Source organism: Mesoplodon densirostris, chromosome 15, assembly GCF_025265405.1.
Source record: "Mesoplodon densirostris isolate mMesDen1 chromosome 15, mMesDen1 primary haplotype, whole genome shotgun sequence".
NCBI classification, from domain to species: Eukaryota; Metazoa; Chordata; class Mammalia; order Artiodactyla; family Ziphiidae; genus Mesoplodon; species Mesoplodon densirostris.
The window spans coordinates 6,425,853-6,439,450 of NC_082675.1; the positions used below are offsets into that span (position 1 = coordinate 6,425,853).

Sequence of the window (13,598 nt, forward strand, 5' to 3'; positions counted from 1 at the left end):
AAATGAAAGAAAAAAAAACTTTATTGCTAAAAAATGCTAACCATCGCCTGAGCCTTCAGTGCATCCTAGGAGTAACTTCAAAGATCACTGATCACAGATCACCATCACGAATATAATAAATAATGAAAAAGTTTGAAATATTGAGAGAATCACCAAAATGTGACGCAGAGACATGAAGTGAGCAAATACTGTTGGAAAAATGGCCCTGATAGACTTGCTCCACACAGGGTTGCCACCAACCTTCAGTTTGTAAAAAAAAAAAAATGCAGGGCTTCCCTGGTGGCGCAGTGGTTGAGAGTCTGCCTGCCGATGCAGGGGAGACGGGTTCGTGCCCCGGTCTGGGAGGATCCCACATGCCGCGGAGCGGCTGGGCCCGTGAGCCATGGCTGCTGAGCGGGCGCGTCCGGAGCCTGTGCTCCGCAGTGGGAGAGGCCACAACAGTGAGAGGCCCGTATACCACAAAAAAAAAAAAAAAAAAAAAAATGCAGTATCTGTGAAGCGCAATAAAATGAGGTCTGCCTGTATATAACCTTCTTTATGTGTGTTTCCGTTTAAAGACACCTTATTTAACATTACTGTTGATTCACTAACATTGAACTCATGGCCAACAGCACCATCACTTACGTCTGAACGAAGCTTATGTAACACACGAGTTTTTTCTGCCAGGCACATCACAGCCATCCTGTTCTCTGAGCACTAGCCAGCGCTTCAGCACCTTCCTTGGGGACATTTTAAACAGCGAAATCACCCAAAAACCCCACAAAAATTAGAAAACTGTGATACTAAACAGATCACGATAAAGACACTTGTTTATAGCATTCAATGAAATAAGAAGGCAGTGCACAGCCTTGCCTGACCTCAGCTGGGTCCATGAGTGTTGGGTGACTCAAATTTTCCCCACTCTGTATGTGTCCTTAAATGACCATGAAAGCATCGAATACTGATTGGGAGTTACAACAATTTTGAGTGAGTCGGTGAATTAGCAAATATGGAATCCGTGAATAATGAGGATTGACAGTACTGATAAAAAAGCTATCTTCTCAAGGACAAATGCTTAAAGAGTCTCAGACATATACACACGCACATGCATGCACACCCACACTCACACACGCTCATGCTGGAAAGATACCTTTTGTATTTCTGAGAAAAAATACCACATTCTGGTTCAGAAATTCCTCAGGAACAGGAGTACGAAGCACATGGAGATATGTCTTTTCCACGATTTGCTTAACAGTTTTCTGAAACATGGGGAACAAAAAAGTCATGCAGAGATACAACCGTGCATCCAAATCACCTAATATTCACGTACACCTGAGCTCTCCACGGCACGCACTGCTGAACTCATCTCCCAGCAGACCACACACATGAGCTGAAATTCACCCAGATGCTGAACTCTAAGCCTGACTCTTTCACCAACTGGCCACTGCAGCTACACTTGAATAAAGTGACCTGGGAAATGTCCAGATGGAGCTTTTCTGGGCCACAAATTGCAAGAAACTTGTTCTGAATTCGAGTATTTTGTGGGGAGGCATATTCACAGAGCAGCTGAACCTAATTTCATTTAGCACAGCTCAGGCCAAATGTTTACATCCTAACTTTATGCTCCCTCCCTGGGATTTGTGCAGTAAATGGTTAACTCAGCAGGCCTGGGTTGTCCAAACCCTGCACGTTCCAACGGTTCTCAAGACTAGCCCAGAACCAGCTCCTAGGTGATAACCTCTAAGCTTTTGGAACATCCCGGCTGATCTGAGCAGCTCTGTATACCCGGGGCCTTGGGTCATGCTGCAGAGTTTATACTAACAACATGATTTATGCTGAATGCCCGTTTTTGTTTGCCTGGGGCCCTGGGTCACACGGCATCCGTTTGTCCTCTGGGGCGGCCGGGAGGCACTGCAGACTAACTGTGGGCACTTCACACCTACGGGATTGACCCCCAGTAAAAACCCGGGACACCAAGGCTTGGGTGAGCCCCCTTGGTTGGCACCATGTCCTACGTGTTGTCACACATGGCTCCTGCGAGAAGGAAGGCTGTCCTTGAAGCCCCACTTGGAAAGGACAACTTGTGCCTATTTTCCCCTGGACTCTGTCCAGTGTGCCTTGTTCTCTGTTGATACTAATCTGCATCCTTTCACTGAAATAAACTATAACCTTGAGTATAAAAGCCTTCCTGGGTCCTGTGAGTCACTGTGGCAAATCATTCAATCCAAGGGTGATCTCGGGGACCCCCAGACACAGGATTCTATCATCTCCACTCCAATACAATACGTTCCTTGTATGAGCTGTATCAGTTACCCAGACTCATCTGAGGGCGTGAAATTCCCATTACCCCACCCAAGAGGAGAAAGAGCCATGCGTACTTTGACATGGGGGTTCTCTACCCTCTCTTGGTCCATTTCTTCATCTTCTAGGCCAGTGGAAGGCTGAGGTACGGAATACGTTCTCAGCTGCAAATTCTTAGCTGCAAAACATGATTCAATACATGAGATGGAATACTTGGAAAATGAAGGTTTCCTACCATCAAGACCAGACCTGCATCTTGGACAACAGCATATTTCATTCAATCGGCATGTTATCAAAAAGCTGAATGTACATTTTTTACAAACGAATCCTACTGAAGCCTTGACTTACGTTATAATTAGGAGATTTGTGCTGTAGTTTTTTTTGTTTTGGTTTGGTTTTTTTTGCGGTACACGGGCCTCTCACTGTTGTGGCCTCTCCCGTTGCGGAGCACAGGCTCCAGACACGCAGGCTCAGCGGCCATGGCTCACGGGCCCAGCCGCTCCGCGGCATGTGGGATCCTCCCGGACCGGGGCACGAACCCGCGTCCCCTGTGTCGGCAGACGGACTCTCAACCACTGTGCCACCAGGGAAGCCCTGTGCTGTAGTTTTGATGGGTCCTCAGTCGGAAATTTAACACGTGCGTGCGTGCATGTGTGCGTGTGTGTGCGTGTTCCAGCTACAGGGTCCGATGAGTGACTTCTCTGAGATTCTTACTTAAAAGGGGGGTTTTATCCTCAGGATGAGACTTAGAGTTAACATGTTAGCGTCTACTCCTTTTTCACTATAAAACCTGAAACTGACGGGGGTTGGAAAGAAAAGTAATCTAAATAAAATGAATGTATGTATGCCTTGCAAGTCTACAGTTATCAACGTGGACCTGGAAACCTCACAGCCTGCCAGTCACAGCCCTGAGAGCTGCTGATGAAGCCTGCAGAGAAGGGAGAGCTTTCCCGAACTGTTTGGCTCTTCCTTCGAAAGGCAGTGGACAAACTCAGCGCAACTTCGGAATCAAATCAACGTGTGGGGTCGGAATCCTCTCTGCAATGGGTTTTCTCATCCATAAACTGGGACAATAACATCTACTGGGTCAGACTCAGGAGGATTCGATTATAGGTTGGCTGAGTGTCGGGCATGCTGGCTGGCAGAGGAAACAGTCTACGGCCAGGAGAAGCAGCATTATTACAGCAAGAGCAACAGCCTGGACTCAAAAATACACTGATGAGTATACTCAATGCCACCGAGCTGTATACTTAGAAATGGTTAAAATGGTATTTCATGTTACATGTGTTTTACCACGATAAAAAGAAAAGAGAAAAGAAAAGAAAAAAATACACTCGGAAGGAACGTTAATTTGCTGTGTCAGAGAAGAGTTTCCTGACCCTTTTCTCAAGCAGCCTCCTCTCTCCCAAGCCTTTCCTGATCACGGGCTTATTGGTGCCAAAGCAGGAAGCCACCAGTAAACATGGCTGTGGGCCTCATGACCACCGTCTGTCTTATCAAAATCCAACCTAGACAAGTCTCAGTAAAAATGGATGGTCTGTATTTCTAAACTTGTAGTCCTCCCTCTCCCCTCCCCCAACCTTTACTAGGGAGGGGATTATGTTGTGGTTAAAAATAGGTTCTTCTGGGCTTCCCTGGTGGCGCAGTGGTTGAAAGTCCGCCTGCCGATGCAGGGGACACAGGTTCGTGCCCCGGTTCAGGAAGATCCCACATGCCGCGGAGCCGCTGGGCCCGTGAGCCATGGCCGCTGAGCCTGCGCGTCCAGAGCCTGTGCTCCGCAACGGGAGAGGCCACAACAGTGAGAGGTCCGCATACCGCAAAAAAAACAAAAAAAATCTTTTCTATTCTTATTATTGATTGTTTATTATTTCCGTCAACAGGTCATAGTGGAGAGGGTGGGTCCTGAATCCAATGACTGGTGTTGTTATGAGAGAAAGGAGGTGATTCAGACACACACACACACACACACACACACGTATACGCACACGTATACACACACACAAATACACACAATCACACACATACATGCTGACACACACACATGCACACGTACACTATATATAAAAACACACACATATATACACACATGTATACACATACATACACAAATACACACATGTATAAACATACACACACATATACACATGTATACACACATTCACACACAAATACACATACACGTGTGTGCACATACATGCGTATACACGTGCACACATACATGCATATACACATGCACGTGCACACACATACACACACACACAGGGCAGACAGCCATGTGACAACAGAGGCATAGATTGCAGGGATGTGTCTACAAGCCAAGGAACATCAAGGAAGCCTACAGCCACCAGAAACTGGGAGAGGCCAGGAAGGATCCGCCCCCAGGGCCTGCCCACACCTTGATTTTGAACTTGTAGCCTCCGCAACTGCCTCCTTCAAGGCAGTGCCGTTCTAAGCCACCCAGTCTGTGGCCCTTGGTCACGGCAGCCCCAGGCAGTTAATAATGAACCTGTTCTAAGCCACGCAGTCTGTGGCCCTTGGTCATGGCAGCCCCAGGCAGTTAATAAGGAACCTGTGCACACCCAGCACTTTCTCCTTGTACTTCCTACCAAGTCGCAGCTTCACAGAAGTAAAGAGCAGAAACTGGGGCCTCCCTGGTGGCGCAAGTGGTTGAGAGTCCGCCTGCCGATGCAGGGGATACGGGTTCATGCCCCGGTCTGGGAGGATCCCATATGCCGCGGAGCGGCTGGGCCCGTGAGCCATGGCCGCTGAGCCTGCGCGTCCGGAGCCTGTGCTCCGCAACGGGGGAGGCCGCAGCAGTGAGAGGCCCGCATACCGCAAAAAAAAAAAAAGAGCAGAAACTGATTCCAGTCTGGGCACGCGGACCCCTCCCCCTAGTGCCGCTCACTCCCAATTCCAGACCTGATGCTCTATCCGCCGACTGGGTCTCTTCTCCCTCTTCTTCCTCCTCAGACAGGCCAGGAGTCTCGCCGTCTTTATAGCCACATAAAGCAAAAGCAAAAAAAAAAAAAAAAACGTAATTGTTCCACTGCTGTCCTTGGCACTGAGGGCTGGTCCGCAGCCCCAGGAGAGTCGTGCCTATTACAGTCGGCTGGAGGAGGTCATCGAGAAGACAGGACCGCTGCCCGACCCGCGCTGCTGACCCCGGGCAATCAGAGGCCCCTTGCCCCTGCCCTGTCCTGGGGATGTCCACCCTGCCCACCATGCCCACCGTGGGAGCCGTTTCAAGAATGCACCTGGAGAGGCCATGTGTGGCTGAGACCGCCAGACAGTGTGGGTGCCTGAACCCCAGCAAGGCCTCTCTATAAACTCTTAGATGCCGGCAGGCAGTGATCTCGGCCAGCCACGCCCAAGACCGCCACCTACTGATCCGGAGTGGCTGCCTCTTTCTCTGGTCTCTCCTTGCCCTCCGTGTATGGGGGTGGTTTGCGAACCAACACACAGTCCCACAGAAACATCCCAGTTACTGGAAACAGCCTTAAGGGACATGAAAGAAAGATTTGTGCAAATTCTCCATGAGATGAAGGACACAGGATGATCACATAGTTACAAGCACCCCAAAGAAATATAAATGACCATCAGGCATAAACAAAAGAGGCCCAACTCCACTAATTATGATACAAATGTACATGAGAACGAGGAAGTGCATCCACCTTTCATCTATGGGGTTGGCAAAAATTTTAACGATAATACCCAATGTTGGCAAGGATGTTGGCAAACGGACACCTCATCACCGTTGCTAGGTATGGACTGGGAGGGCCATTCTAGAGAGCAGTTTGGCAGGACCCATCCAAACTGTAAATGCACACACCCGCCAGACCCACAGTTCCACTTTTAGAAATCTCTCCTACGAAATACCGAAAGGGTACAAAGGTAGACGCACATTGTGACATTGTGTGTAAAATAAAATACTGTGGAAAGATAAATGTCCATTCGTTAGGGAATGGATAAATAAAATATGGTACATCTATGAAGTTACATAGATCTATAGGTACTGACATGAAAAATTCTGCAAGATATCTTTGAGGGAGGACCAGTCACAACATACTATATAAAGAGTGATCTTATTTATGATTTCAGGAACTCTCTCTATATATCTACATATTATCATTATATACATACTATTATCTGGAAAGATATAAATGATGATAGATAGATAGATAGATAGATAGATAGATAGATAGATAGATAGATCTGAGAAAAGATCTGGCAGGATATACACCAAACTACCACTAGTGGTTACCTATAGGAGTGGGAGCAGGGCTGAGGGAAGAGTGAAGGATTCTTTTTTCACTTTTTATTTTCTGTTTCTAAATTCTATGTTATGTGAATTTTTAAGAGAACATCTTCCAGTAATACTTACTGGAAGTAAGTATTAATTACTTAATACCGTGTAATTCTTAAATTACTCTGTAATTTTGCAATTTCTAAAAATTACTGTGTAAAAATGTAAGCAAGTTATCAAGTGATATGGACAGGATGATTCCATTTTATTATTTCAAGAAACAACATATGCTTAGCTATTAGAACAGCATCTTGGACTAGCTGCTGCTGGTCCAGACACCCCTCTTTCCTCAAGACCACCCTGCCAGCATCTGTCTCCGTTCAAACAATTTTTAACTAGGAGCAGAGAGAAGTCCTGACCAGGGGAGAGGCAGAAATAGAGAGAAAAGAGGGATGAAGGGACATGCATTGACCCCACTCCAGGTCCTCTGGACAAACCAGAGACCCCATAAAGGATCCAATAAAACTGTCCAAGGGTCTTTGTGAGTCTGCAGGCTTAATAAGCAGAGGGTGAGTGACAACTTGAAACCCGGAGCTGGGGAGGAGGTCCCGTCTCCCCACCTCCGTCCAGAACCCAACCCCCAACAACTCAACACCATTCTAGTGCCCCCAGGAGCAGTAGCTTTGAGTTTCTGGGGGCGGCATCCTCAGCAGGGAATACATTGCCATTCTCAAGATGTGATGACAGTGAGAAGACCCAGAAAAGGAGAGGAAGAACATTGGGGTGGGCTGAGGGGTGGGTTAGAGACAGACCAGAAACAGACATAGCGCTCGGGGGATTTCCGAGGACGCTTTGGAGGAATTAAGCAGGGGGACCCTCAGAAGTGAGACTAAAATCTCCTTTCACATAGAACAGGGGCATCCTGCCAGGAAACAATGGGCTGAACATGTGGTCGTATACACAGCACAGAAAACAGCCACGAACTATTAACAGAAGCCCTCAGAGGTCACAAGAAGTCCAAGTTGCATTCATTTCTTAGGGTCTTGGTATATGTATTTTTTTAAGTATACAAAATCAGGGTTACTGAAATATGGTACATGTAAAATAGTCAATCCTGTTAGTGTATCTTTGTATCCAGAATTTCACTTGGTGATCATGAGAGTCTAAATTCAAGGTCCTATTATAATGTAACATCCAGGTCCAAAGGTCTGCCGGGGAAGGGAGGTGGGGATAGAGTTATATTCCAATGGGGATAGAGTTAGATTCCAAATGTTACAAGGGTCATCTCTCTGGGTGTCATCTGCAACTTGTTATTGTTTATTTATGGGCTTGGATTTTTCTACAGTGAATATGTATATTATTTTGTGCAAAGAATGTACATTTAAAATAAATGTGCCGGGCTTCCCTGGTGGCGCAGTGGTTGAGAGTCCGCCTGCCAGTGCAGGGGACACGGGTTTGTGCCCCGGTCCGGGAGGATCCCACATGCCGCGGAGAGGCTGGGCCCGTGAGCCATGGCCGCTGGGCCTGCGTGTCCGGAGCCTGTGCTCCGCGACGGGAGAGGCCGCAGCGGTGGGAGGCCCGCGTACCGCAAAAAAAAATAATAATAAAATAAATGAATGAATGAATGAATGAATGAATGTGCCTACGGCCTTTTAAGAAAAAAATAGTTCTGCCTGGCTCTGACATCCCACCCTGTGAAAGGTCCCGTAGGGGATCCAGAAGTCTCGTGAAGATGTGACATTAGCACAGGAGACTGACATTGATGGGACACATCACACACACCCGGTCCATGACAGCCGCACTGATACTGGTGCTCCTACTGGGAGAGAACCTGTGTGTCTCTCAGTCTCCTTTCTGAGTGTCCCCTGCACTCTGTCCTGTCTCCCCCTCCCCCCACCCCAGGCCGTCTCTGTGTCCCTGGTCTGGACCAGCCACCTCCACAGAAGGTTCTGGGCATCAGCCACTGCCATTATTTTTATTTAAGATGCTAAATTGTTCAACATAAACGTTTAAATCTACTGTAATTTTTTTTTAAACCTTGTTTTGGTGTTACTTTACAATCGCACGTCGGGAGCCTGGGAAGATAGGAAGGGACACTCTCCTCCCCCTCGGGGAGACCCTGTCACCATCTGAGAGAGTGAGGATGAACTGACCCTCTCAGCCCCTGGGCCACTTCTCTATCCGTCTATGACAAGTCATTGGACAGCGACACATATTCTTCTGAGTCTTTACTATGACCTGTGTGGATGAGCTAGTTAACCCTCTCTGTGCCACAGCTTGCTCATCTGTAAAATAGGTTAACAATACACCCGCTTCATGGGATTAATAGCTGATATACGCGTTTGGAACTGTACCTGGCACAGAGTAAGCGCTAAGTGACTGTTTGCTGTGATTATTCATTCACGGTCTGACTTTCCAAGTGGGCTTGTCCAGTTCACCCAGTGGCTGGACTGTGCCTGCACACGGTGGGCGACAATAAGCATTTGCGGACTGCACGGGAGGCCAAGAGCGGGGTGGGCGGGGGTCTGCAGTCTCCGCGGTGGTGAGGCGGGGAACGGGGCAGGAGGGGGCGCGGCGGGAGGGCGGCCGCAGGGCTCACCGATCTCCACCTCCACTTCCTCGGGCACCACCTTGCGGTAGAAGAAGAGAGTCGCGGCGCCCTCCTCGTCGCTGGTCTGGTTGAGGAAGTGCAGGATGAGGTCCTCGACCTCGCGGTCGTTGCGGTTCAGCAACTCCTCGAAGAGCTGGGGGTCTGTGATGCCGAAGGCGGTGTACACTCGGTCGCGCATCCACAGCACCCGTAGGTCGTCCATGGCGCCGCAGAGCCGGCAGCACCGGGTTCTGGGAGTGGAGCGCGGGGCGGGCGTCTGTGGTAAAGGCACCCCTAGCAACAGGCGCCCCGGCAACGGCCGCCGCGGGCACGGGGCCCCACGGTCCGCGGGCGCCCCTGCACCCGGGTCCCGCGCTCTCAGAAGCGTGAAGCGGGACCCGGGAGGGTGGCGCGGAGACCCCTGGGGAGGGGCCGCGGCGCCCCAGCCTGCGCGCGGAGGAGGGCCGGGGCTCTTCCCCCGGATGGGCGCCCCCTTCCGCCTGGGAGGACCGAGATGAGCCGGACGGCCGCACGCAAGGCCCTGGGACGGAAAGACGTGTAGGAAGGCAGCCGACTGCAGACCTGGAGGTGCGCCAGGAGCTTTGTAAGTGCTGCATGCGGGCCTCCTGTGATTCTTAACCGCCACCGCGTCTGGGACTGTCCTGCCCGCTTTGTCGATAAGAAAACAGTGGCAAGATACGTGACAGACAAGGTCACGGTATCTCGGAGGTGGAAGAGGCAAAGTTGGACGCGAGGCAAAAGGACTATAGTCTGAGCCCTCGGGTCGCTATGGATCAAAGGGCGTCAGAAGAGCAAATACACAGCGAAGACTCCCAAGAAGGGGCCAGCTCCTTCTGGTGTACCAGGATCAGGGAAGGGGGAGCCCCAAGAAGGGACACTGGCTACAGAGTAGGAGAAGCCAAGCTCTTCAGCTTTGTAGCCAATCCAAAGCATAATAAAGCAAAACACCCACGTTTCAAAAACAGAGATAAATTTATTTTTCACTATTAAAGGGAAGTTCAATACTGATGGGAAGATGCAAATTTGTCCGTTCATACATCTGTGGATCTTTAACTTGTTCAGTTGTTTTCCCTCACTGAGCCCCTAGATTACTGGGCTGACCCTAAGAACCTAGCCTTCTTATTGGATTTTCCCATCAAGGAACAGGTGGAATGTTCTAAGTATTTCTTAAAATTCTAAACCAAAGTTCAGCATCATTGGCCTGGCTGTTGGAAAATTACTACTCCGAACTGTCTTATTTTCATCATCTTGAATTAAGATTTCTTAATAACCTTGCTGGAGATATACCAGATGGCATGCAAGCAAACCTGGCTTTAAATTTTTAATAAAGTTGTTTTTAAATGCAGACTGCAGAACAGTTGAAGTTATTTTTATTTGTTTTCCAAAATGAATCACGCCCTAAAGTGTCTGAATTTTTAATTTGTAAACATAAGAGTTACCTAGCCTACAGTCTACGCCTTATTAAACTGCTGCAGAATGAAAATTCAGATCGGAATGTTGTTATAAAATACCCATTCCAGAAATGAGGACAGAGTGGCACTCAGTGAAAGGCGATCCCCTCAAAGTCCTATAGCCACGATAAACTGCCAGGCCACAGGCTCAGCGTAACCCCCATCAAAGCCCCTTTGCACTCCTTAACTCAGCACAACCACATCACCACGAGGACCTTCTTTACCCTTGCAGGGCGAAATCAAACTGTTTTACTGAAGAAATCCCTTGGGTTTTTATTTTAGGATGAACACCCGAATGAAAACTGGAAGATGTAGCAGTCGTGACTTTTCGTGTTAGGAAAATAAACAGATTAACTTAGCATCATCCAGACAACTGACCATTTTTCCTCTGGATGCTTGCTATCAAGAGAATGAAGTTATGTCTTAAAAACTGTATACATAATAGTTCTACCAAACAGCTCAACAAACAAAACAGAGCAACTGCTCTGGTAACATGACACTGGAACCAGCAGCTTTACATTAAGAAAGAAAATTGACCTTGGTGCCTAAAAGACACCATCAAACTGTAATTCTAGAGAGTTCTTTCACAAAAATGAGGACTGACAATCCGTCTTTTATACCATCACGTTCTACAGTACTGCATAGGTTTCAGTCGAAAAGTGACTCTTCACCCTCTGTTCTATGCCCTGATAGAGGCGTTCGCTGGAATTAAAAAGCGGCCCCCGTGACAACTGCCAATAGGGACAGAAAAGAATTCTAGCAGATCCTGTACATCTCTTGTTTACTAGTCAGTTAACTAGTCAGTTTACTAGTCAGTTAAAATGGTGGGTTTCCTAAGGATGAATTAGTTACCATCTTGGAGTAAAATAATAAAAATAAGAACTTGTGAGGGACACATTTGAAACCTGGAAGGCATTATTCAGATTTCTTATTCACCCAAAAGAAGTGCCCAAGTGCCTTTCTGAAGAAACTTAACGCTGACAGCAGCATCATTTTTTTTTTTTCTTTTTTACGGTACGCGGGCCTCTCACTGTTGTGGCCTCTCCCGTTGCGGAGCACAGGCTCCGGATGCGCAGGCTCAGCGGCCATGGCTCACAGGCCTAGCCGCTCTGCAGCATGTGGGATCTTCCTGGACTGGGGCACGAACCTGTGTCCCCTGCATCAGCAGGCGGACTCTCAACCACTGTGCTACCAGGGAAGCCCAGCAGTATCACTTTTAAGAGTTTCATCAGCATCGTTTTATGTTTGATATTATGAGGGACAGCATCTCATATGAGAGGAGTAGCATGGAATCTTTACTACAATTTAAAAGGTTCAGGGCTTCCCTGATGGCGCAGTGGTTGAGAGTCCGCCTGCCGATGCAGAGGACATGGGTTCGTGCCCCAATCCGGGAAGATCCCACGTGCCGCGGAGTGGCTGGGCCCGTGAGCCATGGCCGCTGAGCCTGCGCGTCCGGAGCCTGTGCTCTGCAACGGGAGAGGCCACAGCAGTGAGAGGCCTGCGTACCGCAAAAAAAAAAAAAAAAAAGGTTTAATGTCAGAGTCACAGTTATGTCATGATGTTCAACTCATGCCTCTCAGCAAATAGGCCTTGAAATTACCTGAAAAGATACGCTTAAATTCAGGGCTACCATGATCTTAACTTGTAATGAAAACCCCAAACTCTCTACCACCAGGCAAGGTGAAGGAGACAAGCGGGCCTCTTCATGTGAGTTACTCAAAATGTTAAGAAAGCAAAAATACTGCAGGTTTCTTTTTGAAAATAATTATCTAAAATCAGTTACAGTAAAATATGAAAAATGAACATAATTTACAAGAATACAGGACAGATCAAAATGTTCAACAGGACTGACTCAAATGTCAAGTGAAAAAATGAATTTAATCTGAAGATTATACATTAATGGCTTAGTAAGAATTGGTTTTCAACTGATCTAAATAGTTTTCAAAAGTTTAACTCTAAATGCCTTTATTAGACATTTATTTCGAATTAGTCTGAAAGTGAATCATTATAATTATACTATTCTCAAGGATAGGTGCAACTTCTTCATGGTAAAATATCTTAATTTATATTTTATTATAAAAATATACAAAATACTACTTCTTACCTTTCCTTCACTCAGTATAAACCCCTTGTGGTTCAGAAACATCAGCCAAGTTAGTCACTAAGTTCGAATCATATCCATATTACATCTTCTATAGTCACACTGGATTTTAAGGCTCAGTACACAGTTTATCTTCCCAAACATACAATTGTCATAACTGGTTTTATGTAAGGATAACAGGATAAGAGTCTTTAAAAAAATATACAAGTGGGATAACCATTTGTTGTATGTTATTTTATCCCATCTTCTCCAATTATTAAAACAAGACAAAATCGTAGAAACAATTCTACTTGTAATTCTAGATAGCATACGATAAAAAAGTTTGCATACTTTTAACCAAGCAAAATAAATGTGAATCTTTTGATTAACCATCATCGAATTTTTTTAAAAACTACTTAACTTCAGCTGTTGGAAAATATTACCTGACAACTTCAGGTGACAGAATAACTCTAGTTTTTTTTTAAATAAGTTGAAAAGGAATCAAGTATTTAAGACCATTTTCAATTAGCCATTCAAAATTGGCTTCTCTACCCAAAGCATATATTTTTTTAAATAACTTTAACATAACTTTTGGCATTAACTTATATTTGCTCATCATAAAAACTGAAAGAAATTTATATATCTGAAATTGAGAAACTTTACAAAATTATTTAACATATGAGGAAGAGGTATATCTTACAGAATCATTTGGCTATCTCATAAGGCAGTTAATGAAGATGGAATTTTTCCTATCATCAATATAACATAAGGATATTCTACAACATGATAATTCTCCTTAAATCTGAAAGCTTGTTGGATACGGCAATATGGTCATGCCATGTCGTCACTAAACTTCGAAGAAAGTAATCTGAGTGAGAAAGGAACAAATTTGGTGCCTGCACCAACGTAGAATTTGTTCTGAAATTCTACCCT

The 13,598-nt window shown here is 46.5% G+C and overlaps 2 protein-coding genes across 3 annotated transcripts in view; both read right to left on the bottom strand.

Annotated features, from left to right (window-relative positions):
• Positions 1 to 9,577, bottom strand: part of DNAH10 (dynein axonemal heavy chain 10) — a 148,158-nt gene extending 138,581 nt beyond the window's left edge. Inside the window, exons 1-4 of the mRNA XM_060118805.1 lie at positions 9,123 to 9,577; positions 5,200 to 5,271; positions 2,358 to 2,458; positions 1,130 to 1,238 (exon numbers count right to left, since the gene is read on the bottom strand). Coding sequence (XP_059974788.1) covers positions 1,130 to 1,238; positions 2,358 to 2,458; positions 5,200 to 5,271; positions 9,123 to 9,336 — 496 coding nt within the window. The 5' untranslated portion in view covers positions 9,337 to 9,577. The remainder of the gene's footprint in view (positions 1 to 1,129; positions 1,239 to 2,357; positions 2,459 to 5,199; positions 5,272 to 9,122) is intronic.
• Positions 9,578 to 12,490: 2,913 nt separating this feature from the next.
• The window catches only part of ATP6V0A2 (ATPase H+ transporting V0 subunit a2), a 35,208-nt gene continuing 34,100 nt past the window's right edge, over positions 12,491 to 13,598 (bottom strand). For both annotated transcript variants that reach the window (XM_060118807.1, XM_060118806.1), the window contains one exon: positions 12,491 to 13,596. In XM_060118807.1, the coding sequence (XP_059974790.1) occupies positions 13,497 to 13,596 (100 nt within the window). In that variant the 3' untranslated portion in view covers positions 12,491 to 13,496. The remainder of the gene's footprint in view (positions 13,597 to 13,598) is intronic.